This window comes from Oncorhynchus gorbuscha, unplaced genomic scaffold (genome assembly GCF_021184085.1).
Source record: "Oncorhynchus gorbuscha isolate QuinsamMale2020 ecotype Even-year unplaced genomic scaffold, OgorEven_v1.0 Un_scaffold_28:::fragment_2:::debris, whole genome shotgun sequence".
NCBI classification, from domain to species: domain Eukaryota; kingdom Metazoa; phylum Chordata; class Actinopteri; order Salmoniformes; family Salmonidae; genus Oncorhynchus; species Oncorhynchus gorbuscha.
In genome coordinates this window covers 37,788-64,702 of record NW_025745143.1, presented here as the reverse complement: position 1 = coordinate 64,702, position 26,915 = coordinate 37,788, and the positions used below count along the sequence as shown (strand labels likewise).

Sequence of the window (26,915 nt, the reverse complement as noted above, 5' to 3'; positions counted from 1 at the left end):
AGAGGTGACAATATCATTGTCCATCACCAGTGGTGTAATGTATTTAAGTAAAATACTTTAAAGTACTACTTAAGTCATTTTGGGGGGTATCTGTACTTTACCTCACTATTTATATATTTTTGACTACTTTTACTTTTACTTCACTAAATTCCTAAAAAAAATATTGTACTTTTCACTCTATACATTTTCCCTGACAACCAAAATTACCCGTTACATTTTGAGTGCTTAGCAGGACAGGACAATTGTCAAAGAGAACACGTGGTCATCCCTGCTGCCCCTGGCCTGGTGGACTCACTAAACACAAATTAATCTTTTGTAAAAAATCTTGGAGATTTGGGGTGGGCCCCTGGCTATCCGTAAATTTAAAAAACAAGAAAATGGTGCTGTAGGCTTAATATAAGTAATTGTAAGTGATTTATACTTTTACTTTTAGTTTTGATACTTAAGTACATTTTAGAAATTACAATTACTTTTGAAACTTAAGTATATTTGAAACCAAATACGTTTAGACTTTTACTCAAGTAGAATTTTACTGGCTGACTTTCACTTTTACTTGAGTATCCTTCTATTAAGGTATATTAAGGTACTCAAGTATGACAACTGTAACGGCGTTCTTCATTTGTCAAAAGAGAGTCGGACCGAAACGCAGCGTGGTGGTTACTCATGTCTTTAATGAATGAATCGTGATACATGAAATAACTGATGCAAATACAAAACAACAAACGGAACGTGAAAACTAATTACAGCCTATCTGGTGAACACTACACAGAGAGAGGAACAATCACCCACGAAATACACAGTGAACCCCGGCTACCTAAATACGGTTCCCAATCAGAGACAACGAGAATCACCTGACTCTGATTGAGAACCGCCTCAGGCAGCCAAGCCTATGCAACACCCCTACTCAGCCGCAATCCCAATAACTACAAAACCCCAATACGAAATACCACAAAATAAACCCATGTCACACCCTGGCCTGACCAAATATATAACGAAACACAAAACACTATGACCAAGGCGTGACAACAACTGGGTTTCCACCACTGTTTAATTTTTATTGGCCAGTCTGATATATGGCTTTCTCTTTGCAACTCTGCCTAGAAGGCCAGCATCCCGGAGTCGTTTCTTCACTGTTGACATTGAGAATGGTGTGTCGCAGGTACTATTTAATGAAGCTGCCAGTTGAGGACATGTGAGGCGTCTGTTTCTCAAACTAGACACTCTAATGTACTTGTCCTCTTGCTCAGTTGTGCACCGGAGCCTCCCACTCCTCTTTCTATTCTGGTTAGAGCCAGTTTGCGCTGTTCTGTGAGGGGAGTAGTACACAGCGTTGTATAAGATCTTCAGTTTCTTGGAAATTTCTCAAATGGAATAGCCTTCGTTTCTCAGAACAAGAATAGAGTTGTTTCAGAAGAAAGTTATTTGTTTCTGGCAATTTTGAGCCTGTAATCAAACCCACAAATGCTGACGCTCCAGATACTCAATGAGTCTTAAGGCGGACAGTTTTATTGCTTCTTTAACCTCTTGGTCCTACCTGGCACGCAGGCGTCCTATCTAGACATCTGGAAATGCAAATACGCTACGCTAAATACTAATAGTACTAGTTAAAACTCAAACGTTCATTAAAATACACATGCAGGGTATTGAATTAAAGCTACACTCGTTGTGAATCCAGGCAACAAGTCAGATTTTTAAAATGCTTTTCGGCGAAAGCATGAGAAGCTATTATCTGATAGCATGTAACACCCCAAAAGACCCGCAGGGGATGTAAGCAAAATAATTAGCATAGTCGTCGCTACACAAACCGCACAAATAAAATATAAAACATTCATTACCTTTGACTATCTTCTTTGTTGGCACTCCTAGATGTCCCATAATCACTATTGGGTCTGTTTTCGATTAAATCGGTCCATATATAGCCTAGATATCGATCTATGAAGACTGTGTGATAAACAAAAAAAAATAGCGTCTTATAACGTAACGTCATTTTTTTAAATTAAAAAAGTCGATGATAAACTTTCACAAAACACTTCGAAATACTTTTGTAATGCAACTTTAGGTATTATTAAACGTTAATAAGCGATCAAATTGATCACAAGGCGAAGTATATTCTTTAGCTGTCCGTCTGGAAAAAATGTCAGGGTAATTCTCAACCAAAATATCCGGTCGGAGACCGGAGGAAATGCATTGCCTTGAGTCTGTTTGACCAAGAAACAAAGCCTAGGCAAATGACAAGACTCTAGACAACGTGTGGAAGCTGTTGTAACGGCGTTCGTCTGTTGAAAGAAGAGAGTCGGACCGAAATGCAGCGTGTTGGTTACTCATGACTTTAATGAAAGAACGCGGTACATGAAATAACTGATACTAACTACAAAAACAACAGAACGGAACGTGAAACTAATTACAGCCTATCTGGTGACTACAACACAGAGACAGGAACAAACACCCACGAAATACAAAGCGAAACTATGGCTCCCTAAATACGGTTCCCAATCAGAGCCGTGATTTAACCAGTTTTATAAACGTCTGAGTGTTTTCTATCCACACATACTAATCATATGCATATACTATATTCATGGCATGAGTAGCAGGGCGCTGAAATGTTGCGCGATTTTTAACAGAATGTTCGAAAAAGTAGGGGGTAGGATTAACAGGTTAATCAGAACAACAGTTTTCAGGTGTGCTAACATAATTGCAAAAGGGTTTTTCTAATGATCAATTAGCCTAACACAACGTGCCATTGGAACGCAGGAGTGATGGTTGCTAATAATGGGCCTCTGTACGCCTATGTAGATATTCCATTAAAAATCGGCATTTCCAGCTAAAATAGTCATTTACAACATTAAAAATGTTTACACTGTATTTCTGATCAGTTATTTTAATGGACAAAAAAATGTGCTTTTCTTTCAAAAACAAGGACATTTCTAAGTGACCCCAAACTTTTGAACGGTAGTGTAAGTGTTAAATGAACAGTAATAAGTGTCATTTAATTATTCCAGATCTGATTGTCATTTAAAATAATAAAAAATAAGTGTTTAAAGATTTGTATTGAAATGATTCCACTATTATGACATAGGAAGGGACAGACCAAATGAATAGCAAGCAGCACCAGCTAAGCACCAGCATTCAGGAGTATTTTTTCAACATCCAACTGGCAGTAAACAGCTCAGTCACAGGAGAGATGGAAGGTGCAGTGGTGCAATGGGGAGCAGCTGTGACAGAGCAGCTGGGGTAATCGTGTCTGGGGCCTTGCCCCCCCCCCCCTCCCCCCGCCCCCCTCTCTGTCTCATCCTCCTCTCCCCTCATTCCCTCTTTCGCTCCCTCTCACTCTCACACACACACACACGCACACACATACACACACACTCTCCCTTCTCTCCCTTCTCTCTCTTCCCCGCTCTCAGAGTCTGTGGCAGGTCACATCGTCTAGCGAGAGGTGAAGACATTTCCCTGGCACGGGCGCCCGCCACCGCATTCCAGGGCAGATGCGGGCACAGCTGAGTCTGTATGACCTCTCCAATCAGTATCAACAGTAGGCCCCTCAGAGAACACACCCGCCACGGCATCAAACATTAGAGCGAGCACAGGGCTGGTTAGTAATTGCATCACATTAAGAGCTGGCGCTGCCAAGTGAAATGGCATCATGTCGGGAGTTATCGCAGCATACGGAGCGATAGCATCACTGTAGAGTAAACATAGAGGCAGAGAAAAAGAGAGAGAGCATAGTATCACAGTTAGGATTCAAAAACAAGGCTAGTGAGCACCATGTTACCCATGTTAGTGGTTGTGGAGAGAGCCAAGGATAATAATGGCGTTAGCCACATCACAACAACAATACTCGAGGAATACCCCTCACTTACTCCTACCTACCTTATTGGTACAGAAGGATACGAAGACTGGATGGGATGCCACCACATTGCTGCGGTCAGGTAGCTGTTACCTGTCAGGCAGTTTGCAATCAGTGGCTATGGAGGAGAACATAAGAGGATGCTATTTACATAAAGAAGATTGGGACATTGGTCTATCGCATTATACCTGTGCGTAAGTCAGTCAGGACACGAGTGTCTGCTAACAAGTCAAATGTAACGTATCCTATAGTTGATACAGCATAGGGAAATAGCATCAGATGAGTCTTGGGGCAGCAAGGAGCGATTGCATCACGTTATAGCCAAATAGGCCTGCAGTAACAGTAGTCCGCTGCTCCCATACTGCCCTCTACCAGCTCAGTCTATTAGTTCAGCATCACTACCTCCCAGTGGCCAAGGTTATTGTAAGGCACTGATAATGTCTTAGATGTGTGTGTGGACGTGTTTAACTATTCTTGTGGGGACCAGAACGAACAAAAGTATGACCAACCGGGGACATTTCTTTTAGTCCCCACGATGTCAATTGCTATTTCTAAGGGGTTTAGGGCTAAGGATAGAATTAGTGTTAGGATTAGAACAACGTTAAGGGTTAGAATTAGGAGCTAGGGTTAAGGTTAGGTTTTTGGGTTGAGTTTAGGGTAAGAGTATGGGTTAGGGTCAGGTTTAGAGTTAGAGTTAGGGGTTAGGGAAAATAGCATTTTGAATGGAACTGAATTGTGTGTCCCAACAAGACTTTGTGTGTGTGTATATATGTATATATACATGTGTTCCGGCATTGTGCTGACCTGATTAACTGGATATAATGACTTGCATATGGATGAACAGACTATAGGGCCAGAAGGGATTAAGGGAGTACAGTTAATTAATTGATTTTGGTCTGTAGCGGTAGGGGGGGGGGGGCTATAGGCTATAGTGTAAAGTAATAGGGTCGAAAGGCTACTTAGACTTATGATACGGTCCCCGTGCATCAAGTCTTTTCATCTCCCCATTACAGTACCTCACCACTGGGATCTATACAAGTACACCAAAAAAGGAACTATTAGACAATTGTGCGATGATTCCCTTCACCCATTTCCATCCTCAAAAAGTATTGCTTTGAAGTGTCTTATAAATGTCACATCAAAAGTGTATCTGGACATTACAAACTGTATTTAACCAAATTAAGTGGATTCATAAATCCCTGGATGGTTGAGCCATCCATTGGATGGTTGAGCAGGCAGGGACGTGGGCAACTCGTCTTACCGAGGGACCCAACAAGGCCACTGTTACCTTCCTGTGATCACGACGTGTCACGACCAGCCACAGCCCACCATCACTCACCAGATGCCATCCTGTAAACTAGTGGGCACCGTCATCCATTTGATCATTTCATTGTCACGTCCTTCCGATTCTAAGATACTCGTCTTGCATGACACCAAGTCTGTCTCAGACTGCGACAGCCCTAATATGGACACCGTAGCAATGGTTTCATCTTGCGTCGTATGACGTGTTTCACCTTTTTAGGCCTCTTGCAAGACGAACCCGATGCTGGGCAAAAAAAAAAGATCCTGATATAATCCAACAACCCATTCGTATGATATGCACCAAAGATGTTTTCAACTTCTAGTGTTTATTAGGTGTTATATAAGGCACAGATAATACAGTCCTAGCACCTCCAGTCATCAGTGCATATCAAAACAGCCTGAGACAGGGCTGCAGGTAAAACTGTCCCAGTCTGCTGTTCTGCACCTGAGGAGGAGATTCCCTAGGGAGGCATGATCACAGGATGTTCCTGCTGCAACTGTCACTGGTCATGTCTTTTAACAGTCACCACCAAACACAGAGCCCAGGTAGAGAGAGGAGAGATGAATTTAGTACACTTTATGCATTCCAATGTAACAGTACTCTTCTGGCGTTGTGTACATCAGTCATCGACACGGAACTCCAATATGTAGCACCAATCATGTAGCTTTATTCTGATAAGAACGACACAAAATTGCACGTCATGCAATGCCCGTCTCACCATCCAACTCTGCACTCACGCACGCTGGTTTGGTGCTTGTTCACTGGGGCAGTTACCAAAATAATACAATTACAATATACAATATAATATCTTTAACAATGTACCTGATAAGAACGACACAAAATTGCACGTCATGCAATGCCCGTCTCACCATCCAACTCTGCACTCACGCACTGTACAAAATATATGAACCCCCCCCCACCAGACACAGTAAGTTGCTAGCTAATACTGGCGGGAATTCTCTACAACAAAATGCACAACAAATATTCTCCAAAAACCGCTGCCTCTTATGTGTGATGTTTGAATAACATTTACGAACTATTTGATATAAATTGCACATTTAAATCATCACTTGAGAGCATAAAATCACTTTTGACGTACGGTGCTTTGCAACCAACAACTTACCGCTGGTTTGGTGCTTGTTCACTGGGACAATTCTAACTGGAACATCCCCCCTCGTAAGCAAGCTACGCAAACCAGCCAATAAGATGCCATGTTGAGTAGGTGAAGGCAAGACAAACTCAAACCAAAAACCCCTTGGCTTAACAATAAAGTGGCAAGGGGAATCACCAATATAACCCTGTTACACCAACATGCTTGCACATACTCTACATGTATACCTAGACAGACACACACACACACACACACACACACACACACACACACACACACACACACACACACACACACACACACACACACACACACACACACACACACACACACACACACACACACACACACACACACACACACACACACTTCTAACGACACTTTTACTGTTGGAAACAGGAGTCCTGTGAGTCATTTAATTTACATGAAAATCGACACCCGCCATTCCAACATACTCTCCTGGCTCGTGTGTGTGTGTGTGTGTGTGTGTGTGTGTGTGTGTGTGTGTGTGTGTGTGTGTGTGTGTGTGTGTGTGTGTGTGTGTGTGTGTGTGTGTGTGTGTGTGTGTGTGTGTGTGTGTGTGTGTGTGTGTGTGTGTGTGTGTGTGTGTGTGTGTGTGAGAGACTGTGGGTGCTAGAAGAGAAGGTGTTATTCTCTAATGCAGCCTTCTTCAACTCTAAAACTTGGGCAACGTTATAGAGAGTTTCCATTCATTACCATTGCAAGTTTAGAACCTTCAGTATCTCTCTCAAGAGTAAAATTGTACAGAGGTAGTCGTCTAAATCAAATCAAACTTTATTTGTCACATGCACCGAATACAACACCTTACAGTGAAATGATTCATTACAAGCGCTTAACCAACAGTGCAGTTCAATAAAGAGTTAAGAAAATATTTACCGAATAAACTAAAGTAAAAAATATAAAAAAATTAAGTAACACAATAAAATAACAATAACGATACTATTTACAGGGGATACCGGCACCGAGTCAATGTGTGGGGGTACAGGTTAGTTGAGGTAATTTGTAGGGGTGAAGTGACTATGCATAGATAATAAACAGCAAGTGGCAGCAGTGTAAAAAATAAATGGTGGGTGGGAGGTTTCAATGTAAATAATCCAGTGGCCATTTGGTTAATTGTTTGGCTGACTTGGCCCTCCGGTACCGTTTGCCGTGCGGTAGCAGATACAACAGTCTATGACTTGGGTGACGAATCTTATCAAAAGCTATTTAATGTTGTGTTCATTATGAATAATTACTGGCTATACTGATGATTATCTTATAATCAGATTGGAGATTTTATCAGGAAGAGATCAAGTATCTGAAGGTAAATGGCACCGTTATATGGATTGTAGAAACAAACTATAGACAGGAAGGACATTGGTAGCAATTAGATATAGAAGTGACAGAATGAGCTCAATATCTGGCAAATCAGTGGTTCTCAGTCACTCACTATTTGGTAAAATAAGAGCAACTATAATAGTGAAATGCAGACAACGCAATGTTCATATACAATAGATATCTGATGCCCTCTGGTGGTCGACAACACACTGCAAACACACTACTTGCCTTTCCAACCCCAATGGTCACGCCTAGAAGAGATACAGCGTTTGTCAAATTAACGTAAAAGAAATCTAACGTTAATTTGACAAAAACTGGATACCTTCTAGCCATGACCCAACCCAACCAGTATTGGTTGTGGACGGTTAATCCCATTTAATATCACTGATTTCAGGACATGACAAGAAATTCTCAATATATTTGTTTCTCTCTCAAGTTAATCAACCTTGCAGGAAATGCAGTAAGCCTAATATATAGGGTTACATTTAAAGAATTGCTGGTTACCCCCCAGAGGCACCCCCATTAGTGTTGAAATATAAACATATGCACCCCTATACAATGTTGGTTCATCACAGAATTTATAGGGCACCTTCAAAAGTCAATGTGCAATTTGAACCGCAACTGTGGGCAATCAATGTGAACAGTGATCATTCGATATTAGGCTTATTGGATAGATAAATTCAGTGAGTCAATAACCTACTACAGGAGGTGAAAGTAAAATGAGACATTTGTATTTATTTAACTAGGCAAGTCAGTTAAGAACTTAAGAACAAATTCTAATTTACAGTGACAGCCTAGGAACAGTGGGCTAACACGTTAGCCACTAGGCTACCTGCTGCCCCTTTTAACAACTATCCCCTGGTTTTAAGCCAGGAAACCAACCATCCGTCTTTTTCCATATAGCCACTTCTGACACCAAAATAGACCTCGTCAGTTTGTAGTCTTAAAAAACGGAAATGATTCACTTCTGCTTCATTTAGCCATTCCTATGAGCAAAGGAAGGAAGAAGCTTTTGGGATAAACGCCGAAAATAAGGTCGGAGGTTAACACAGGCTTAGGAGATCTACAACGGTAATATTCTATGTATGGGACGCCTTTATAGCCTTCACCCTTGGGTTCTCAGTTGATACGGACCACATCTGGCTAATGTGAACTACAATCCCAACGCTATGTTTTAACGTTTAGAAACGCTATTAAATCCTCGCTAGCGTTACGGTTTTTGAAACCTTGCCTGGTGCAACTTTGTTAAATTGCATACAGTAAGTTTATCTTTTATATTAAAAACAGTATTTCTTGCTCACATGAACGTTAAGTTCCAAATGTTTCCAAAACTGTATTACAAGCGATGCGTATTCGCATATAGACAGAGCATTTGGGCAGCATTGGTGTAATGCAATGGAATTGGAGATATTGAACAAAATCCACAGGTGATTTTTTTAGCTCAAATTAGCCAATAAATTTGGCATAAATGAAAGGACACGATACGATTGACATGGTTGAAAACTGTATCTCGAGGCCTGCTTGGTGTCTATCACTGCCAGTTCCATCTGTTAATTAGAGACCCGCACCATATTGCCATTAACCCTGAAATGCTACTATGCTGGTGAAATACAGGTAATCACCAGGTGTCACAATAAAACAAACAAAAAATTGGTTTTATAAAGATATTTATTTTTTCCAAATAATGTTTTTAATACATTTCATACAAAATTATTATGCATTCTGTAATATAATTTCAACACTTTTTATTTTCATTCAAAATGGATAACACCATCTGAGCTGACGTAACACAACAGCAACCATATATTATCCCCTATTCTACAGGCTAAATGTTCCACTATATAGTGGCATCTTAAGTGCTTATCATATCTGATGCGATGTTAGCAGGACCCCCCCCCCCTCCCAGACACACACACACACACACATCACACACACACACACTGTGCGGTTAAAGGGATTTGTGTTATGGTGTCTTAGTTGGAGCATTTGGCCCAATCCGATTCATCCTTATCAGAGAGCGTCAACCGGATTTCGTGTCTATTCAGACCGAGTATGATTTGGGAGCTGTAATCTGGCTACTGCCATACAGACTTTTGAAGGGATTTTCTCTGCCTTTTTCAATGATGTACACTGATGAAGATTGTAATGAGAATGGAAATTGCTTCAAGTGGAGTGAGAGGGCAGGTGGATCATTTGATCTTTACGAGAGGGGGATGCTCTGTGGGGATGATGCCTTCTCTATGACACATGGATTGATTGCATTTCTACAGTATAGCACATGTCACTATAGGTTTCAAAGCACTTTCAACATGGCATGGAGCTCGCAACACATTGTGGAGAAGTGAGAGGTTATTGTCCCTGTTTGAAGTCAGAAAAGCATGGTTTGCATAAGACAGACAACTGTTAAGTAACCTCCACTCACCGATGATCTTCAAAAGCTTTATTACATTGTGTTTCAAGATGAACAGGAAGGTTTCTTGACAACTCTCATTTGGCATTCATTGTTGTCCTTCATTGTGCAGGTGAGAATCAAGTATAATATTAATGTGATAAATAATACAAATTATTTTTATGATAAATAAAGCCTCTTTCGACAACATTCTTTCCATCTAGGTTTTATCATTACACAAGTCCTTCCACAACAATACTCTAATGATTAGATTAACACACAATTCATGATATCAAGAAAACAACATGAACATTTCTGTAGAACTAACTGCATTAGCTCTAATGCAAAGGTTTGGCAACTGCAAAATGGCCCTTCAAACATCCCAACCAATGTAAATAAATCTGATTTTAACCTATTCCATCATTCCAATGGCTAACCAAGCAATGGCTGACCAACAATTCCTTGTGAAATGTTATTCTTGCCTAGCATTAGTCTAGCATTAGCTTTAGCTTAGCAATACTGGACCAGCTCGCTCATGGTGCAGCCGGATCGGCAGCACACCCCAGCAGGCCCCACGTCTCGGCGGGTACGGGAGGACACGGTGTACCCCAGAGGGACGGTTGAAGGCTCCATGTCCCCCTGGACCTGCTTTGTGCTGGGAAACCCTGGATGGGTCTGCTGGTCTTCTGTCATACTCTCTGTGGAGTCCTGGTCATCTTGCTGTGTCAACACATCTTCACCAGTCTCTGAAGTCCTCAGGTTGGAAAACTGATTGCTGTTCAGCCAATCCAGAATTACCCCTGTAGAAGGAAAAAACAGAATTAGGCATCATTCACAATGTAGGCAGATGTCAGCAGAGGTGTCATGCCTATAGGGGGCACAAGAGCACATGCCCCCTCAGAATTGAATTTGTTATTTTTATTTAACATTTATTTAACTAGGCAAGTCTGTTAAGAATACATTCTTAGTTACAATGCAGCCTACTCTTGCTAAACCCGGGAATCAAACCAGGGTCTGTAGTGATGCCTCCAGCACTAAGATACTTAGACTGCTGCGCCACCCAGGATTTGTCCTGTTTTGACATTTTGTAGATGTTAAATGAGTTACTGAACGTAATTTTTAAGCCCAAGTTTTGTCAAAATTGTTTATAAAAAGATCTGTCAGTGGTATTTTGCGGAGGGGGCACTCTGGCTGGAACCCCCTACTCTCCCTAGTAAGTGGTTACTTCGAAGGTGCACCACGGAGCAAGAAAAAGAGTTAAGAGTGACACACAGGGTTTGATTTGATTTTAGTAGTCAGTGATGGGCAGCACTCGCAGGAGGTATGTTTGTAAATTAATTTGATCAAGCTATGTAGCCTATTCATTCCTTCTTGATGAATAAATAAAACAAACATGTTTCTTTGTTTCTCTGAAATACTACCACCTAGCAATTGTATAAAGTTGGCTTTAGCTAGCTAGCCAGATAGGTTCCCAATCTCCCGACCTTCTAACTAGCTAACAAGCCATTTCAGGCTATCAATCAAATGAGAGTAGATTCTCTAACTATCTTAGCTATCTGCTGGAAGGTTGCTGGACTTTAGCAACCAATTACTAAATGCACTGATTAAGACTCACATCTTTTAACCAGATTTTGCAGAGATACAGAGTAAACATATTTAGTTTATTGAAAAAAGAACCACCAGTCAGGAGGATACAGACAGCTCAAGAGGTAAGCTTAGATATGCAGAAAAAATGCTTGTTTTAAATGTATCTGGCACGCTTAAGTGTTTAAATATCATGATATTATTGTATTAATTATGACTCCATGATATGTGCCTGTATTGATGATATGTGTTATGTACTGTTTTGTAATTTGTATGTAATATCTTAGGCATGTTATTGCTGTATATTGAGATGTGTGATTTACAGTCAGGACACCCTCATTAAAATGACAATGGGACAGGTGAAGAAGATATGCTGAGATAACCTATGCAGAAAAAAATCATGATGATTATGGCTCTGTTCCAGGTGATTGAAAAATGTTCAATTCTACAACTCCCGTAAGGGTTCTCAGGAGGGGTTCTCCAACTCCATCCTCATATACTTCATGCTTTGGATGTCAGCTTGTTTGAGAAGAGGATTCCATTTACCTCCAACCTCCATTCTCGTCCCACTGGGCACAGACGTCAATTGAATGTCTATCCCACGTCATTCTTTGAAATGACGTGGAAACAATGTTGGTTCAACCCGTGTGTACCCAGTTGGATGCATTTCAGTATAGAAAATACATGTATGCCTTTCGGATTCAACTAAACTGAACTCCGGCACAAACAGCAGAATAATAAACATATGAAAACAAGCTATTAGGTCCTTGAGAGTTGTACTCACTGTGGTGGTTGACGGGGTGTTGTCCAAGCTCCGGAGTGGAGCGCCTCAGTCTGGAGCTCCCACACGATGTGACTACCATACGGATAAACTCTCTCCCACACAGCTTCACCCTGGCATCCTGCCCATGGGTCCCATACACCCCAACCATGAGAACTACCACAAGAGACACAAGACACTTAGCATCCATGATGTTGATGAGGATGTTTGCACCCAAGTGAATCACACAAACAGCAAATCGATGCAGCAGGTATGGTACGATGAGGAGGGATGTGATGTGTAGCTTGTGAGAGCTTCCTAGAGCCTTATATAGTGCCCTGCTGTCTATGCCAGGCCCGGGATTCTCATAAGGAGCCATTCGCCCTTGGCCAAGGAAAAGGATGTCCTGATCTTGAGATCACTACATGTCAAAGAGAGTTCCCCTCAAGGCTGGAACTCTCATTTGAGATAAATACATGTCAAATGGTGATCTATAGCATGGGGTTTATGAACTGGGGTTAGTGGTGCAAGTATAGGAAAATGAATACTTCCAGGTGATCTGAAATTGTTTTTCCTTTTCATTATAAAGATTAAGTTTACTCATATTCAAGAAAAGCCTCTTATGGCCCCAAAACCATAGGGTGATCCATATATTGACCTGATGGATAATAAATCTGATTTGTGTTATAGGTAGCCCAGAGGCTAAGGAGTTGGACCTGTGGCTGAAAGGTGGCTGGTTTGAATCCTGGGCCAGGCGCTGAGAAAAAGGGAGTGGGTGGAAGACTCATTTCCATTGTTCTCTGTAACATATGGACAATGAAGTTGCTGTGTTGTATGCTACCATTATGAAATATTTCATTATCTAACCCTGATGAGCCTCTACTGTGAAAATATGGCGCATAACTTACTCCGTAAATCTTCACATTTAGGGACTTTTTATTATTTGAAAATGTTGATATGTGTATGTATTCTCTGTGATTAGTTCGCATATTTTCTTTGAGAAATGTTATTTACCAACTATGGATGTATCTGGACTTATCTAGAAGAAGGGGAGCTAATAAAATCAGGATGCAGGTGCAAAACAAAGTCAAGGATAATGACTTACCATGCGTATTCATACCACAGCTTCATATTTCAAACATTTGTTGAATACGGACATTATGCGGTACTTGGCATTGAGCTTCAGTTACATCTTGTTTTGTTCGTCTCAAAATAAAATATGCAGACAATAAAATTCAAAGTGCATCATATCTAGAATAGCAATATCAAGGAGTCCCATGGTGGAGTCACAGCCATCACACGGACTCCTTTCACTGTGTGTGTGTGTGTGTGTGTGTGTGTGTGTGTGTGTGTGTGTGTGTGTGTGTGTGTGTGTGTGTGTGTGTGTGTGTGTGTGTGTGTGTGTGTGTGTGTGTGTGTGTGTGTGTGTGTGTGTGTGTGTGTGTGTGTGTGTGTGTGTGTGTGTGTGTGTGTGTGTGGCCTTGGGTGCATTCCCTGTCTTTCCCTACTTGGCTCCAGGTTGACGCTAGAAGACACCGCCAGGCGACTGGCTTCTCGATTTAATTGATGTGGAACATTTTTCGTCATGAATCTTGTTCTGGAGGCAGCTCTGCAGACTGGTCACTAGCTGGCACAGCCACAAAGTAATAAAATCAGATTTTAAACCTAACCTTAACCACACTGCTAACCTTAAATTAAGACCAAAACAGCTCATTTTTGTTTTCATGAATTTTTACAATATAGTCAATATTGAATTTGCAATCTAGCAGAAATCTTTCAGTTGTCATTCCAGGGCAAGATTCATGACAATAGATTGACGTTGCTAGCTACTGTACTTATTTACCTCAGCCTGCCTGGTCGACCAGCAGCTACTGTCAACCAGCTAGCTACTGTTATTGTAGATTTCTGTTTTTTTGTCTTTATTTAACTAGGCAAGTTAGTTAAGAACAAATTCTTATTTTCAATGACAGCCTAGAAACAGTGGGTTAACTGTCTGTTCAGGGGCAGAACAACAGATTTGTTAGCTCGGGGGTTTGAACTTGCAACCTTCCAGTTACTAGTCCAACACTCTAACCACTAGGCTACCCTGCCTCCCTTGCTGTTTGTATGTGGCTTGCACTTCAATGGCATCCCTCGAGGAGATTTTCTTGTATCTTTCCAACCAGGCGAAGTACTATGAAGGCACCACTGATATCGACAAGAGGCGCAATATTCAGAGAAATTCACAAGCAGTTAACTTCTATTAGATAATTGAACAGATTAAGCTATGCACAAACATTTTCCATCTAGTTAGTTGGTCATCTATATGTTGTTAGCTATACATATAGTTCAGTGGAGGCTGCTGAGGCGAGGGTGTGAGAAAGAAAGTGAGAGAAGGAGAGAGAGGTGGGAAGAGAGTGGAAGAGAGACAGAGAGAGAGAGACAGAGAAAGACAGCAGTGCAAATGTACTTGAGACTTGACTTGAGTATTTCAACAAATCTTCTCTTCCAACTTGTTAGGCAATCATGTACCTACAAGGGAAGGATGGCCAGCCACACTGGAATGTGTTTTTTTACTAAGGAGGAGAAGGAGGCTGTGCTGACCGAGATGCATCTTGGCCATTTCAGAGTGAAGCCATGATTGCCAAAATCAACCTACGCTTCTTCTGACGGGGAATTGTCAAGGTGGACAGCTGGGAAAGTGAAATAACCTTTTGTTTATCAATCACATTCTATTATATCTGAAATGATTATGATTTCAATTAATGTCATATCAGAGAGCGCACATGTGATAACGTGCGTCTCGTTGAGAGGTGTAGGAGTCAGGCGCAGGAGAGCAGGGATGTCTGAGAAGCGTATTTAATAATATAGTCCACCAATACAAAAAGAACACAGACGAAAATCCAAAACCTACGCTCTCGAATACTCAGAAACGCATGCAAACACACGGAGTAACAAACACAGTTCCGACACATACACGTGCGTTATAGTGAAAACAACAAACATCAAATACAATCGAGCGCAATACACACAAATCTAATCCCGCACGAACTAAGGCAGACAACAGGTACTCTATATACACACAGAAATAAACGCAAATTAAACCAGGTGTGAAAAGAATCACAGACAAAACAAACAGAAAGGGGATCAGTGGCGGCTAGTAAACCGTCGACGCCGACCTTCTACAATGTAGAAATTAGTAAAAATCAAGAAAAACCCTGGAATGAGTAGGTGTGTCCAACATTTGACTGGTACTATATATAACAAAAATGCTAAATGATACATGGTCATACTATCTTAAACAATTCCATATGTCAGCTTAGCACCCCCTCCCTCAACATCTTAGACTTTTAAGAATTAAAACACTACATTCCTAACCTGCAGTCTGTGCAGATGTGAGACATTCAACATGCTTGAACGAAAAAAACAACAGATGAGATTAAATAACTTTTATTCTTTGCACATTCTTTGCAACCATTGCATAGTATATTTATTGCAATTGAGTCCTATATACAGTACTACAGTGTTCAGAAAGTATTCACACCACTTGACTTTTACCACATATTTGTTGTGTTACAGCCTGAATTTAAAATGGATTAAATTGAGATTTTGTGTCACTGGTTTACACATAATACCCCATAATCTCAAAGTGGAATTATGTTTTTGAGTCAATAAGTATTCATCCCCAAGCGTATATAAATTCAGGAATAAAAATGTGCTTAACATGTCACATAATAAGTTGCATAGACTCACTATGTGTGCAGAAATAGAGTTTAACATGATTTTTGAATGATTACCTTATCTCTGTACCTCACACATACAAATATCTGTAAGGTCACTTAGTCGAGTAGTGAATTGTTTGGTTTGGTGGCCAACGCAAGAGAATGCTACCTTCCCCAATGCATAGTGCCAACTATAACGTTTGGTAGAGGAGAAATAATGGTCCGGGGTTGTTTTTCGTGGTTCGGGCTAGGCCCCTTAGTTCCAGTGAAGCGAAATCTTAACTCTACAGCATGCAATGACATTCTAGATTATTCTGTGCTTCCAACTTTGTGGCAACATTTTGGGGAAGGCCCTTTCCTGTTTCAACATGGTGTGGAAGAACTTGACTGGCATGCACAGAGCCCTGACTTCAACCACATCAAACACCTTTGGGATGAATTGGAACATCGACTGTGAGCCGGGCCTAATCACCCAACATCAGTGCCCACCTCACCAATGCTCTTGTGGCTGAATGGAAGCAAGTCCCCACAGCAATGTTCCAACATCTAGTGGAAAGCCTTCCCAGAAGAATGGAAGCTGTTGTAGCAGCAAAAGGGGGACCAGCTCCATATTAATTCCCATGATTTTGAAATGAGAATTTTGATGTGTCCACATACTTTTGGTCATGTAGTGTATGTTGCTAAAATAGAAGTGGCATACCATAGGAGAAGAACTGAAATGTAGAGCATATTGTACAGAAGACAAAACATAAAGAAGATGGAGTTGTTTACTCACAGCGGCCCACCACCAAGGGGGTGCCTGGCTTGTCCAGCTCCACAGTGTGCATGAGGGCCGAGAAGGTGAAGATGCCCAGGATAATGAACAGGAAAAGGCAGCACACCCGCTCTGAGCACTGCCGGATGGTGAGTCCAAACGCCTGCATGCCCGTGGAATGCTTGGCCAGCTTGAGGATGCGGAAGATGCGCAGGAGCTTGACCACCTTGAGCACCTTGCTAACCTTGCTGACCCGGGCCATGGTCTTCAGGTCCTTGGGGCACTGTGAAAATCTCAAAAATAATCTGGATGAAGTAGGGCATGACAGCCAAAAGGTCCACAAACTTTAGAGCACTTTTCACAAAGTGTTTGATGTCACAGGTGGTGTGCTGCCTCAAGAAGTACTCAAAGGAGAAGAATACGATGGAGACGATCTCCACACACTCCATGTAAGTCTTGCCGTAGATGGTGTACTTCCTCAGCTCCTTCACCGTGTTGAGGGTCATCGCCACAATGGAGATGAGGACGAAAAGGCTGGAAAACACGGCAAAGCCCTTAGCCACTAATGAGGAGTAAGAGTTCTCCATCAGGTCCCAGAGGGCCTTGCGGACCCCCCCCCCCCCCCCCCCCCCCCCCCCCCCCCAGGAACATGGTCTTGAACATGGCCTCCTCGCCCCCTTGGGCCGGCTTGATCTCGTCGATCAGCTCCTGGTTGACCTTCAGGCCATCTTTGATCTCATTAACATTTTCTTCAAACAGGATGTGTCCCACCTCGGAGTGTCCCTAACGCACAGACCCCAGAAGATCATCTCCTCAAAATTGAGCGGGCATAGACTCTCCATCACCCACATGACATTACTGCAGTAGAAGTGGAAGATGTAATTGAAGAAAGTGGGGTCCCGGTCAAAGAAGAACTCATTTTTGTGGGCCGAATAATCGTCACAGAGTGTCATCCTCTTCATAGGATCGGTACAGAGGGCCAGAGAGCCAATCCTGTTTTTTGGGTAGAGGAGAACTGGGTGGATTGGGAATTGAAAGACTTTCCCACCGACATTGATTGTGACTATGTTGGATTGTCTGGCAACACATTTTTCTTTCTCCCTTTTCTTTACATTACATTACATTACATTTAAGTCATTTAGCAGACGCTCTTATCCAGAGCGACTTACAAATTGGTGCATTCACCTTATGACATCCAGTGGGACAGTCACTTAACAATAGTGCATCTAAAACTTAGGGGGGTGGGGTGAGAGGGATTACTTAACCTATCCTAGGTATTCCTTAAAGAGGTGGGGTTTCAGGTGTCTCCGGAAGGTGGTGATTGACTCCGCTGTCCTGGCATCGTGAGGGAGTTTGTTCCACCATTGGGGGGCCAGGGCAGCGAACAGTTTTGACTGGGCTGAGCGGGAGCTGTACTTCCTTTGAGTGAAAACCTCCTTCCTCAGTGGTAGGGAGGCGAGCAGGCCTTTTCTCCTTCAGAACCATTGTCTGAGGTGCAGGGCTGCCTAGGTAGTCCATAGACATCCATGCTGTCGCAGAGCTTTCCTGCTTTCACTTTTTTAGGTGGCAAGGGTTTCTTGAAGGTTGTTCCATTGGAAATGTATGAGAAGAAAATAAATCTTGCTCACCCATTGAAAGTTAAGTCATTAAAGAAAGACATTTACCAGCAAATCCAATATCCCACACGTTTTCCATTCCACAAAACGAAGAACAACAAAAGGAAGATTTTCTTCATCCTTTTCTTACAAATTCAGCAGGGAGAGGAAAGCTATACCGCGTTTGATTGGACGTGCAAGAAGATCTAGTTGGGGATTCATCCTCCTCACTGATTTTCTAATTCCATTGCTGTTCTTTCTATCCTAACAGAAGTTAAAAATACTGTCAGTGAGGATTAGTGTTGTGATTTAAGGATTTGGTGCTGGGAGGAGGGAAATGCAGAGCAGAGACAGCAGTCGTTCATTTGTGACAGCTATTAATTTAAAGGCTTACAGGTACATGCAGTTCAAACTGGACAGAAAGGAATCACAGTAAACAACCTCACGTATACCTTCATATCTATGCATTCATTACAACCTCCATTTCCCGTTAATACCATTGGATTGCAATTTTATCGTGCAGATCAATTCCCCCTTATTTCCACTGGCCTATAGACAGTATTTCTACAATAAAGTAGCAAACTGCTGTTACTACATCCATTTTTGGACCTAATAAATTAATGATATGTACCCATTGATTCTTGAAGAACATAACTTATAAATGCCTCGGGAGCATAGTTCAACCCCAAAATATAAGCTTGTTTTACTCCAATGTTAGTAAACAATGTAAATGTAATCTCTGCCCTTAACCTTGTTCTGAATACCTCCAAAACAAAGTTCATGTGGTTTGGTAAGAAGAATGCCCCTCTCCAAACCAGTGTGATTACTACCTCTGAGGGTTTAGAGGTTGAGGTAGTCACCTCATACAAGTACTTGGGAGTATTGCTAGACGGTACACTGTCCTTCTCTCAGCACATATCAAAGCTGCAGCTAAGGTTAAATCTAGACTTGGTTTCCTCTATCGTAATCACTCCTCTTTCATCCCAGCTGACAAACTAACCCTGATTCAGATGACCATCCTACCCATGCTAGATTACGGAGACGTTAGGTAAGGGTGCTCTCCTGCGGCTAGATGTTCTTTACCATTCGGCCATCAGTTTTACCACCAATGCTCCTTATAGGACACATTACTGCACTCTATACTCCTGTGTAAACTGGTCATCTCTGTATACCCGTCACAACTGGTTTATGCTTATTTATAAACACTCTTAGGCCTTACTCCTCCCTATCTGATACCTACTGCAGCCCTCATCCTCCACATACAACACCCGTTCTGCCAGTCAGATTCGGTAAAGGTCCCCAAAGCACACACATCCCTGGGTTGCTACTCTTTTCAGTTCGCTGCAGCTGGCGACTGGAGCGAGCTGCAAAAAAAGACTCAACTGGACAGTTTTACCTCAATCTCTTCATTCAAAGACTCAATCATGGACACTTACTGACAGTTGTGGCTGCTTTGCCTGATGTACAGTGGGGCAAAAAAGTATTTAGTCAGCCACCAATTGTGCAAGTTCTCCCACTTAAAAAGATGAGAGAGGCCTGTAATTTTCATCATAGGTACACTTCAACTATGACAGACAAAATGAGAAGAAAAAAAATCCAGAAAATCACATTGTAGGATTTTTAATGAATTGATTTGCAAATTATGATCGAAAATTAAGTATTTGGTCAATAAAAAAAGTTTATCTCAATACTTTGTTATATACCCTTTGATGGCAATGACAGAGGTCAAATGTTTTCTGTAAGTCTTCACAAGGTTTTCACACACTGTTGCTGGTATTTTGGCCCATTGCTCCATGCAGATATCCTCTAGAGCAGTGATGTTTTGGGGCTGTTGCTGGGCATCACGGACTTTCAACTCCCTCCAAAGATTTTCTATGGGGTTGAGATCTGGAGACTGGCTAGGCCACTCCAGGACCTTGAAATACTTCTTATGAAGCCACTCCTTTGTTGCCCGGGCAGTGTGTTTGGGATCATTGTCATGCTGAAAGACCAAGCTACGTTTCATCTTTGCCCTTGCTGATGGAAGGAGGTTTTCACTCAAAATCTCATGATACATGGCCCCATTCATTATTTCCTTTACACGGATCAGTCGTCCTGGTCCCTTTGCAGAAAAACAGCCCCAAAGCATGACTTTTCCACCCCCATGCTTCACAGTAGGTATGGTGTTCTTTGGATGCAACTCAGCATTCTTTGTCCTCCAAACACGACGAGTTGAGTTTTTACCAAAAAGTTATATTTTGGTTTCATCTGACCTTCTCCCAATCTTCTTCTGGATCATCCAAATACTCTCTAGCAAACTTCAGACGGGCCTGGACATGTACTGGCTTAAGCAGGGGGACACGTCTGGCACTGCTGGATTCGAGTCCGTGGCGGCGTAGTGTGTTACTGATGGTAGGCTTTGTTACTTTGGTCCCAGCTCTCTGCAGGTCATTCACTAGGTCCCCCTGTGTGGTTCTGGGATTTTTGCTCACCGTTCTTGTGATCATTTTGACCCCACGGGGTGAGATCTTGCGTGGAGCCCCAGATCGAGGGAGATTATCAGTGGTTATCATGTCTTCCATTTCCTAATAATTGCTCCCACAGTTGATTTCTTCAAACCAAGCTGCTTATCTATTGCAGATTCAGTCTTCCCAGCCTGGTGCAGGTCTACACTTTTGTTTCTGGTGTCCTTTAACAGCTCTTTGGTCTTGGCCATAGTGGAGTTTGTAGTGTGATTGTTTGAGGTTGTGGACATGTGTATTTTATACTGATAACTAGTTCAAACAGGTGCCATTAATTACAGGTAACGAGTGGAGGACAGGGGAGCCTCTTAAAGCAGAAGTTACAGGTCTGTGAGAGCCAGAAATCGTGCTTATTTGTAGGTGACCAAATACTTATTTTCCACCATAATTTGCAAATAAATTCATTAAAAATCCTACAATGTGATCTTCTGGATTTTTTTTCTCATTTTATCTGTCATAGTTGAAGTGTACCTATGATGACCAGGTGGCGAATCGCATCTCTGCATGTCTGGCAGACATATCAGTGTGGATGACGGATCACCACCTCAAGCTGAACCTCGGCAAGACGGAGCTGCTCTTCCTCCCGGGGAAGGACTGCCCGTTCCATGATCTCGCCATCACGGTTGACAACTCCATTGTGTCCTCCTCCCAGAGCGCCAAGAACCTTGGCGTGATCCTGGACAACACCCTGTCGTTCTCAACTAACATCAAGGCGGTGGCCCGTTCCTGTAGGTTCATGCTCTACAACATCCGCAGAGTACGACCCTGCCTCACACAGGAAGCGGCGCAGGTCCTAATCCAGGCACTTGTCATCTCCCGTCTGGATTACTGCAACTCGCTGTTGGCTGGGCTCCCTGCCTGTGCCATTAAACCCCTTCAACTCATCCAGAACGCCGCAGCCCGTCTGGTGTTCAACCTTCCCAAGTTCTCTCACGTCACCCCGCTCCTCCGTTCTCTCCACTGGCTTCCAGTTGAAGCTCGCATCCGCTACAAGACCATGGTGCTTGCCTACGGAGCTGTGAGGGGAACGGCACCTCAGTACCTCCAGGCTCTGATCAGGCCCTACACCCAAACAAGGGCACTGCGTTCATCCACCTCTGGCCTGCTCGCCTCCCTACCACTGAGGAAGTACAGCTCCCGCTCAGCCCAGTCAAAACTGTTCGCTGCCCTGGCCCCCCAATGGTGGAACAAACTCCCTCACGACGCCAGGACAGCGGAGTCAATCACCACCTTCCGGAGACACCTGAAACCCCACCTCTTTAAGGAATACCTAGGATAGGTTAAGTAATCCCTCTCACCCCACCCCCCTAAGTTTTAGATGCACTATTGTTAGTGACTGTCCCACTGGATGTCATAAGGTGAATGCACCAATTTGTAAGTCGCTCTGGATAAGAGCGTCTGCTAAATGACTTAAATGTAAATGTAAATGATGAAAAGTACATGCCTCTCTCATCTTTTTAAGTGGGAGAACTTGCACAATTGGTGGCTGACTAAATACTTTTTTGCCCCACTGTATTGTTGTCTCTACCTTCTTTCTGTTGTCTTTGCCCAACAATGTTTGTACCATGTTTTGTGCTGCTACCATGTTGTGTTGCCCCCATGCTATGTTGTTGTCTTAGGTATCACTTTATGTAGTGTTGTCTCTCTTGTCGTGATGTGTGTTTTGTCCTATATTTTTATTTTGTATTTTTAATCCCAGCCCCTGTCCCCACAGGAGGCCTTTTGCCTTTTGCTAGGCCTTCATTGTAAATAAGAATTTGTTCATAACTGACTTGCCTAGTTAAATAAAGGTTCATTTATAAAAGATGTAAATAAAAAAATACCCTTCAAATTTTAATTGATAGACACATTTTATTGATAGAATATATTTGTAAGTGCCATTACAAGTGCATTTGTTTTGTCTCGTCCTTCGAAATTCAACTTTATATTGGTGTAAGACTCCACACTGCTTCAATTAGTTAATCAGGCTTTGTCTTTGAGATTAAAATATACCTATAAAATAATATATATTTTTAATGCAACTATAATTAGAAATCAAAGGCATTATACTGATTATTCATCCCCCCCATCCGCCTACTTCTTGGAGTGAATGAACAACAATACCGGAACCGGAAATGTTCATTTATTTTAAATATACTATGTTTTTAATCCAGGGATATGTATTTTTTAAACAGATATCATACATAATATGAAATAATACAATTACAAAGTGCCTAAATCTATTAAAAGTTGAAAATAATTTGGATTACAGTTTGAATATATACAGTACTCTCACCACGTGACTTCCTTTCCAGTCAACCTGACAATATGGATGCCAGCCGCGTGCAGCCGATCAAGCTTGCAAGAGTAAGAAAACGCAATCATATTCAAGAGACTTTCAATATATTAATGTGTACATTCGTAAATACTCAGTGTTTCATTTGAGCTCATTTTAATAAAAAAAAGTTCCTGCCACGTTTATACTTGAACGGAGCCTCATTGCTTGGTGAGCTGCGCGTGTTGGAAGTGCTAAATTACAGCAACCATTAATTTATCTAGCTTAACACAATTTAGCTGAAAAACAGGCACTCATACGTCCCACGTTATCTCAGATGTGTAGTTGGCTAACTAACCGTTTTACGATTCTTCTCCAGGTCACCAAGGTGCTCGGGAGAACTGGTTCCCAGGGACAGTGTACTCAGGTATGTGTTACTGAAACGTTAGTAGGCTAACTTGATAGCCAATTAGTTAATCAATGTCGATGGTTAGCAATATTAGCTTGCTAGTTAGTATTGTGCACTAACTAGTAGTCCTTGATTCCACGTCTGTTATTCTGGCTATACCCCATGCTAATGTACAAGTTTGGTTGTGGCAAAATGTCACTAAATTAGCCAGCTAACATGTCATGGTAAAACAAAGTAGGTAGTTAAATCAATGACATGTGTATCCCAACTGTTACTACATTGAAATGCAATTTATTTATAGAAATGCAATAGTTTAAACACCTGGTGTGATCAGATGTATTATTTAGGTCCTTGGTTCTGTGTTATGGAATCTGTGAACAGTAGTGTGTGGCTGTTGCATGTTCTAATGTATCATGTTTTGTCTCTTTCAGGTCCGTGTGGAGTTCATGGATGACAGCAACCGGTCGATCATCAGGAATGTGAAGGGGCCAGTCAGAGAGGGTGATGTGCTGACACTTCTGGAGTCTGAAAGGGAAGCCAGAAGGCTGCGTTAAAGGTGTGCCATACTATTGTCCATGTAAAGCAGGGCTCTCCAACCCTGTTCCTGGAGAGCTATAGTCCTGTAGGTTCACTCAACCCCAGTTGTAACTCATTCAGCATATCAACCAGCTGATTATTCAAATCAGGTGTGCTAGGGTTGGTGTGAACATACAGGATGGTAGTTCTCCAGGAACCGGGTTGGAGAGCCCTGGATGTATATTAGGTCAGTCATGTGTACTCCTGGATGTCATAAGGTGAATGCACCAATTTGTAAGTCGCTCTGGATAAGAGCGTCTGCTAAATGACTTAAATGTAAATGTAAATGCAGTTGTGTGGGCATGTTTTTGCTTCAGCCTGATTCAATTAAGCTTTGTCGTGAAGAGCAGTTTAGACGAATCAGGTGTGTCGCAGTCGGGCTGGAATTGCAATCCTGCAGGATTTCTGAAGTAGCTTTTGGTGTGACAATCCAAGGGAACTATAAACCAATGTTGCTATCAATGGCCCTCAAGGGAAGTCAAAACCATTTACCACGACCTCTATAAAAGTATTACTTTAGGGTAAAAGGTAAATAATTGTTGGTGGACTGGGAAGTCATTAGGCTCTACATCCACTTGTATGTCATCCATTTACATTTAAGTCATTTAGCAGACGCTCTTATCCAGAGCGACTTACAAATTGGTGCATTCACCTTATGACATCCAGTGGAACAGTCACTTTACAATAGTGCATCTAAATCTTAAAGGGGGGGGGTGAGAGGGATTACTTATCCTATCCTAGGTATTCCTTAAAGAGGTGGGGTTTCGGGTGTCTCCGGAAGGTGGTGACATCCCAGGGATATGTAGGTGACTGTTAAAATTATGTCCTTGGATCTGTTATATAAATTTAATTAATTCCCACATCTTTCGTTGCAGTGCCCGGCGAAGTTGTGAGATGCCAAACCAACGCCTGGGGTGCAGACACCCAATCAGTGTGGCCCCACATCTCACTTGTGCAGTTTAAGAAAAAATAAAAATGTGTTGTTCAAGGTGAAGATTTGTGTTTTTCCTGTTCAATGACCAGTGTGTGTAGACATGTTGTGAACCAAAGTGGTAGTTTAGGGTAGTTTGTTTTAAAGTACACTTTGTCCTTGAATATGGTATGGATGCCACCTGTTGCATTGATGATCCTATTTTAGACATACAATTCCCACTTACTGCAAAATGTGTGCAGGTGCTGAAGTAAAACCTTAACAGGTTTGATTTGAATGATTGCTCTCCTTTTGTCAGAAGAGCAGCATACAGAAATGTACTGTACAAGGGGACGAAGTAGCAGCAGCGTACTGATTCGGTGATCACTGGAACTAAATGGTGTTTATGTACAGTATTTGGAATGCTCACCTACGTTTGCTGAATTTTAAATTGAGCCATGGGGCACCTCTAGATTTGAAAGGATTGGCTAGACTGGGTGGGTGGGATTTTCACTTTGTTGCTTACGCCTATCCAATAGTTTCAGATCCACGTGGGTGGGTAGGAGGGCTAAGGGTGGATTTCAGTCTGTACTTAGGACTAGTTTATTTGTAGGCCTAAACAATGCCACAGTTTTTTTTTCTCATTCGATTGAAATATTAAGGGATGGAATGTTTTTCCCTTTTATTTGGATTGGGTTTTGTACCCTGATCAATATTTGGCATAATTTGAGAGCAAGGGTTCTGTGATACTTATCTTATTTTATCAGATCAGGGTTTACTGTAGGTAAGGGAGGCATGAATCAAAGATGGATAAGTGATGACATTTTCACCACTGGGGGGAATATGGTTAGTCTGCTTAAGGGGTGGTTTTCCCGTAGACTAATGTGACAGTAGCGGGGTCTGGTCTGTTTTTTGATTATATGAACCAGAAAAAGATATTTGAGATTGGGATGTCTTGCTTCCTCTTACATCTCTAGCTGTATGATGCTATGTGAACATTGGTCTACAAAAATGGATATTCCTGATCCCGCATACTAGTGTAATATGACTATGTATAGTATCATTCCCTACTGTGTTGCTATTGCCGTTCCTCAGATTTTTTTTTATTTTTATAGCCTTCTACAGCTAGACCCAAATCTAGAGTTTCACTGCTCCAGAATCGTAGGTCATATTTCATGCTGAAATCTTATTTCACTATCATTTCCACAAAGTTTAGCCTACCCTTTTTGTTCAATGTTTTACTGTCAGAAGTTGACACTTTTTTTTTTTTGTCTGAAGGTTGTTGTAGCAACATGAATTGCCAAATAATTGTAATGGAACTACCCTGTTGGGGCTTTTCGTTATGATGCAATATCAAGTTCATGTTGAGTTAGCTCATTTCCAGTAGAGGGAAGCATCCTTCCTAGTTTAACTCATTACTTTTCAGTAGTCCACAGAGAGGGTTGTGACATCTGCCACGGGGTTATTTTTACACCGATGTTCCATGAACAGTCAGTGATACACTAACTTGAACTCATGAACTTCCTGTCTCCAACATTTTGGGCCAGATTCAAGCAAACTTGCAAAAGGCTGCAAAAATACACCCTTTAATCAAAATTCAGTGTTTTGTGTTCCACTAAGCAGTGTAAACATATCTTTTTTAAATAGTGTTTTTTCTGCGGTGCAAGTTTGAATTCCAGCCTCAATGGGCAAAGTTAAACAAGTCCGTAAATACCAAAAGAAAAGCAGGTCAACCCATTTACAGTTTGAATGAGTATTCCCTTTGCTATGTGCACCTTTTCAACACCTCTGTGTGGTTTGCGGTGAAATTGCTTTCTATTCTGTAACAACACTTACCGTCTACCTATTTCCAACAACTACAGGACATGGACATACTGTTTGTG

At 41.9% G+C, this 26,915-nt stretch overlaps 2 protein-coding genes and 1 pseudogene across 2 annotated transcripts; 1 reads left to right on the top strand and 2 right to left on the bottom strand.

The window, feature by feature from the left end:
- Positions 1-10,024: 10,024 nt before the first annotated feature.
- insl3 (insulin-like 3 (Leydig cell)) lies at positions 10,025-12,620 on the bottom strand. Its single transcript, XM_046332781.1, has 2 exons — positions 12,357-12,620; positions 10,025-10,788 (listed from the first exon to the last, which is right to left on the bottom strand). Exons 1-2 carry the CDS (start codon positions 12,541-12,543, stop codon positions 10,499-10,501), a joined length of 477 nt encoding a protein of 158 aa, XP_046188737.1. The 5' UTR covers positions 12,544-12,620; the 3' UTR covers positions 10,025-10,498.
- Positions 12,621-16,800: 4,180 nt separating this feature from the next.
- Positions 16,801-18,482, bottom strand: LOC124017583 (annotated as a pseudogene).
- A 4,650-nt stretch (positions 18,483-23,132) lies between these two features.
- On the top strand, positions 23,133-25,116 carry LOC124017585 (40S ribosomal protein S28). Its single transcript, XM_046332784.1, has 4 exons — positions 23,133-23,229; positions 23,517-23,564; positions 23,978-24,102; positions 24,998-25,116. The coding sequence occupies exons 1-3, from the start codon at positions 23,191-23,193 to the stop codon at positions 24,098-24,100; spliced, it is 210 nt and encodes a 69-aa protein (XP_046188740.1). The 5' UTR covers positions 23,133-23,190; the 3' UTR covers positions 24,101-24,102; positions 24,998-25,116.
- The last annotated feature ends 1,799 nt before the right edge of the window (positions 25,117-26,915 follow it).